General features: G+C 34.3%; 1 protein-coding gene across 1 annotated transcript in view; it reads left to right on the forward strand.

Moving 5' to 3' along the window:
* Positions 1 to 3,038: 3,038 nt before the first annotated feature.
* The window catches only part of LOC103521219, a gene marked incomplete at both ends in the record, with an annotated part of 3,569 nt that continues 1,813 nt past the window's right edge, over positions 3,039 to 4,794 (forward strand). The window contains 2 exons of the mRNA XM_026831030.1: positions 3,039 to 3,268; positions 4,032 to 4,132. Of these exons, the coding sequence (XP_026686831.1) occupies positions 3,039 to 3,268; positions 4,032 to 4,132 (331 nt within the window). The remainder of the gene's footprint in view (positions 3,269 to 4,031; positions 4,133 to 4,794) is intronic.

A 4,794-nucleotide genomic window follows, 5' to 3' on the forward strand; every position in this document is an offset into this window, starting at 1 on the left:
CTAATACAAAAGGTTTAAAAGAAAAAACAATTAATAGAAAAACAAACAATAAGTTCTTTCAATAGAAAAATTTACATTTTTTACAACACTTGTTCATTTATTTATTTCTTTTTTCTCTTTTATTTTTCCTTTTTTCTCTCAAGTGGTTATGGGATGTAGGGTGTTCTCAAGAGCTCTCCTAACTCTTTCACATCTTCTGTTAGATGAGTATTTAGTATTTTAGAGAGGCATTTATCTCTTTTATGATTTTATCAACATTATTATTGACATGGTTTTCAAACACTTCAAATCTCCTCCCCCACAACGTTCCAATCAAAGGCCTTTGTTTCGTTGTTTCCTTAGGATTTCTCATAATGAGCTGAGTAGGTATTTAGGATATTTGATGGGTCCTTAGATATTATTGACATAGGTATTGAGCTATTGAGTATTTCTATTTGGGTTCAACATTAAATTGAGGATTTCTCATAATGAGCTGAGTATTTAGGATATTTGATGGGTCCTTAGATATTATTGACATAGGTATTGAGCTATTGAGTATTTCTATTTGGGTTCAACATTAAATTGAGATATTAGGTGAGTAGTTCATTGAAGAAAGGGTTTAGAGTAAATATTTTGTTAAAAATTCGGGACTCCATTTGTCAAAGACCGGGTGTGTACTAAATATTTTTTGTTGTCTTCGTGTAAGATTACTAATATCTTGCTTGAAATGTGTGTGTTCCTTATAAAGGCTCTAATGAGCGTGTCAAAACAGACTTGAGGGTTTTTGAGAGAACTGCAAACTGGTCCAATTTTATTAGATACTACATATTATTATGTAGATGTGAGTATTTTACTTAATTTGAAAGCAATTGGAAAATTATTTAGTTCATTGAAGAAAGGGTTTAGAGTAAATATTTTGTTAAAAATTCGGAACTCCATTTGTCAAAGACCGGGTGTGTACTAAATATTTTTTGTTGTCTTCGTGTAAGATTAGATACCTACTAATATCTTGCTTGAAATGTGAGTGTTCCTTATAAAGGCTCTAGGACTCTAGGTAATGAGCGTGTCAAAACAGACTTGAGGGTTTTTGAGAGAATTGCAAACTGGTCCAATTTTATTAGATACTACATATTATTATGTAGATGTGAGTATTTTACTTAATTTGAAAGCAATTGGAAAATTATTACTAATTTGATATAATTTTTATATGTAGAAAGTTTAATAATATTTAAATTTAAAATACCGAATACAAAAAGTTTAAAAGAAATAACAATAATAATTAATAGAAAAACAAACAATAAGTTGTTTCAATTGAAAAATTTACATTTGTACAGCACTGGTTCATTTATTTATTCTCTTTTGTTTTTCCTTTCTTTTTTCTCTCAAGTGTTTTTAGGATCTAGGGTAGGGCTTGTAGGGTGTTCTCAAGAGCTCTCCTAACTCTTTCACATCTTCTGTTAGTATTTAGTATTTTAGAGAGGCATTTATCTCTTTTATGATTCTCAACATTATTATTGACATGGTTTTCAAACACTTCAAATCTCCTCCCCCACAACGTTCCAATCAAAGGCCTTTGTTTCCTTTGTTTTGTTGTTTCCTCTCTGAAGACCATCTGTTTACTGTGTTGAATTTCTGTTATTATTTTAGGTTTATTTGTACTTATAATTTTATTTATTTGTCTTTATTCCTATACTTTTTATTTTATTGGGAACAAAGGTAGGTACATAAATGTTAATTAGTCATATTGAATTTTAAGTTTGATAGATTTTTTTTTTTTTTTTTTTTTTTTAGTAACAATAGCATGAAATCCTGCATTTTCTAAATATTTAAAGATGTGTCTAAACTTAATAGAGCCTATTTTAATATTAATAACTAGCTGAATTTGTCATTGATTGTTTTATTTCAATGAGTATGTAAGTAAAATTGCTTAAATCCTTGTTTAGGTATCTGGGTCCGTACCATATTTATGTACTTTTCTTTCTATAAGTATATTTCTTTTTTTTTTCTTCTTCTTCTTTTCTTCTTGTGGATCCGAAAATACCGAAATAGATATCAAATCGATTTAGGTTTTTGCGGAAGTGGGAGATTCTAATCAGAGCGGATTTGAGATAAGTACATATTTGATAACTGATGTTGATAAAGATAACAATAGAAATTTGGTAATATTGTTTACCAATTCATATTAGACATTCTATGGGTAAACTCTGATCTTGAAATTTGTCGCGACGACCTATGAACTCAAAGCGAGAAAGTTTTAGATAACACTTCAGTCGATAATTTAAGACTGGTTTTAGCGTCACTTGTGTTAAGCTACGCCGAGAAAGGCCAATAAATGGCTGGGTGACTTAAACATTAGCGTCGCCTATGTTAAGCTACGCCGAGCAAGGCCAATTAATGGATGGGTGACTTAAACATTATATTGGTAGTTTTTAAGAAACATCGAGGAACAAGCTGGGCCCGTCCCTCCCGGAATTTTTCAGCCCGTAGTTTATTCAATCGTGGTTCAATCTCCACCAGTGGTTTTTAGTCCGTCCTTCCTTTATTATTACAACAGTAATAATAAAAGGTATAAGGGACGGACTATTGTATTCGCTTCGGTGTCGTCTGTGTGTCTGTCTGTCTGTCAGTCAGTCTGTCTGTCTGTCACTCTGTCTGTTCCCATAGAAGGACTTATCCAAACCTGGTCGACCTATATATCAAATTAAAGGTCTTTTTACCAGGAATACGAAAATGGTGTTGCAAATTTTGTCCAGAAAACCATAAAGCCAAATAACCAAAAAAACTGGTTTTTGGGGGATTTTTTTCACATTTTCTCACACAAATGAGCTCTGATCTCGAAATTTGTCGAATATCATATTTGGTCCGTTTTAGTTGCCGACACAGTTGTTTCTTTATCTTTAGCCCTCCTTCATATACATTACAATATCCTTATTCAAATATTACAATATTACAATATCCTTATTCAAACTGCGGGTGAAAAAGTAAAAGATGTCTTATTCTGACAATATGTATAAGCAGGGTACATTCTATTTAAGTTTATTTGTTTACTAGGTGTTCAGGTCAGGGGAGGCCAAAGCTGTGTGGATCGCATAGTTCCTTCCTATGTGACCGATCCTGACACATATCACGAGAGTGCTCATTGTCTGCGATTCAGTGACATCTGGTACACCCTGTATAAGTTGAATTCCCCAGTCATTGAACACAGCTTGGAAGTGAACATATTTGAGAAACATTACGTGGATGAACATGTTGGTCATTGGAGTCAACTGAGCAAGGGTATGCCTACCAAGTGAGTGTACAAGACTTTCCAATACATTCAAACACCTTTAACCCCTGAAATGAATGTAAAAACAAGCTGGGTCCGTCCCTCCGGGAATTTTTTAGCCCGTATTTTAATTGATCGTGATTAAAGAAAATCAGTACCTATGTACCTACCTAATTTATTTAATATCCAGTTCATTATTATTATCATCATCATCATCATCATCATCATCATCATCATCATCATCATCATCATCATCATCATCATCATCATCAACATCATAAATCAAGAATGATAATAAACTGAATATTAAACAAATTAGGTAGGTACATAGGCACTGATCGAATAAACTACGGGCTAAATAATTCCCGGAGGGACGGGCCCAGCATGTTAACTGATAAGGTGATAGTTTTAAAAGTTGGTTAGGCCTTAGGACCAGTGCTACGTGTGTAGGGATAGCAATCCCGCAGGCTTTTGATTGTTAACTGATAAGGTGATAGTTTTAAAAGTTGGTTAGGCCTTAGGACCAGTGCTACGTGTGTAGGGCTAGCAATCCCGCAGGCTTTTGAATCCCCCGGGATCTCACGCGGGATGTGACCAAGGCCGCGTGGGATTTTGCGGGATTTACAAGTATTACCCGCGGAATGCCGCAGTTCTAACACTGATATATATCAACGCAGTTCTTACACTGAAATATATCAACAAGGTTAAAATTGAAATAGTATGCAAGTTACCTACAGCCAGGCTATTTGGTTACACCTAATATTAATATAAATGTACATCACTTTAGGTTAAGTACAACAATCAGACATGTGTCCAATGTAGATTCAAAATGTCCGAAGTGCCCCAGTATATCCATCAACTACCTTCCTTTGGAAAATCCCAAGAAAGGTAAATAATATTATTGACCTTGTATGTTTTTTACTTATTTTAATTGTGTTAAGAATAAACCACAGAAATCTGCTGTGAACATCACACGACTTTCTATTAAATTTGCGGAATACGTCTTTGAAAAAAAAAATGGATCTTGTTCTTATAATGTCTTATATTATAAGAACAAGATCCATTCACAGTTCACATTTCATAGTTCACACACTGATCGCTCTATCTTGAGAACCACAACACCTAGAAAGCTGAAATTTGGTAGGAATATTCCTTTTATGGTCTAGGTGTGCAATAAGAAAGGATTTTGCGAAAATCTAAACCGATCCTGAGATATGATCAATTTTTGATCGCTAAAATCACCATAAGAAATACACAGAGTGCAGAGACTGAGGGAGAGAAAACTTTTCCTCGCTCGCCTAATATTGAGTTTCGTTTATGTTTTTAGTTTGATAAAAATACAAGTTCGGCCATGCCTTTTCCACAAGCTTGGCCATGCCTCGGGATGAACTAGCGGGATTCCGGAGCGAAGCGACGGAATTCAGCTAGTAAATCTTATATTATAAGAACGAGAACTCATTCACATTTCACACACTGATCGCCCTATCTCGAGAACCACCACACCTAGCAAGCTGCAATTTGGCAGCGATATTCCTTTTATGCTCTAGGGG

The sequence above is a fragment of the Diaphorina citri genome, unplaced genomic scaffold, assembly GCF_000475195.1.
Source record: "Diaphorina citri unplaced genomic scaffold, Diaci psyllid genome assembly version 1.1 scaffold2814, whole genome shotgun sequence".
Lineage (NCBI taxonomy): Eukaryota > Metazoa > Arthropoda > Insecta > Hemiptera > Psyllidae > Diaphorina > Diaphorina citri.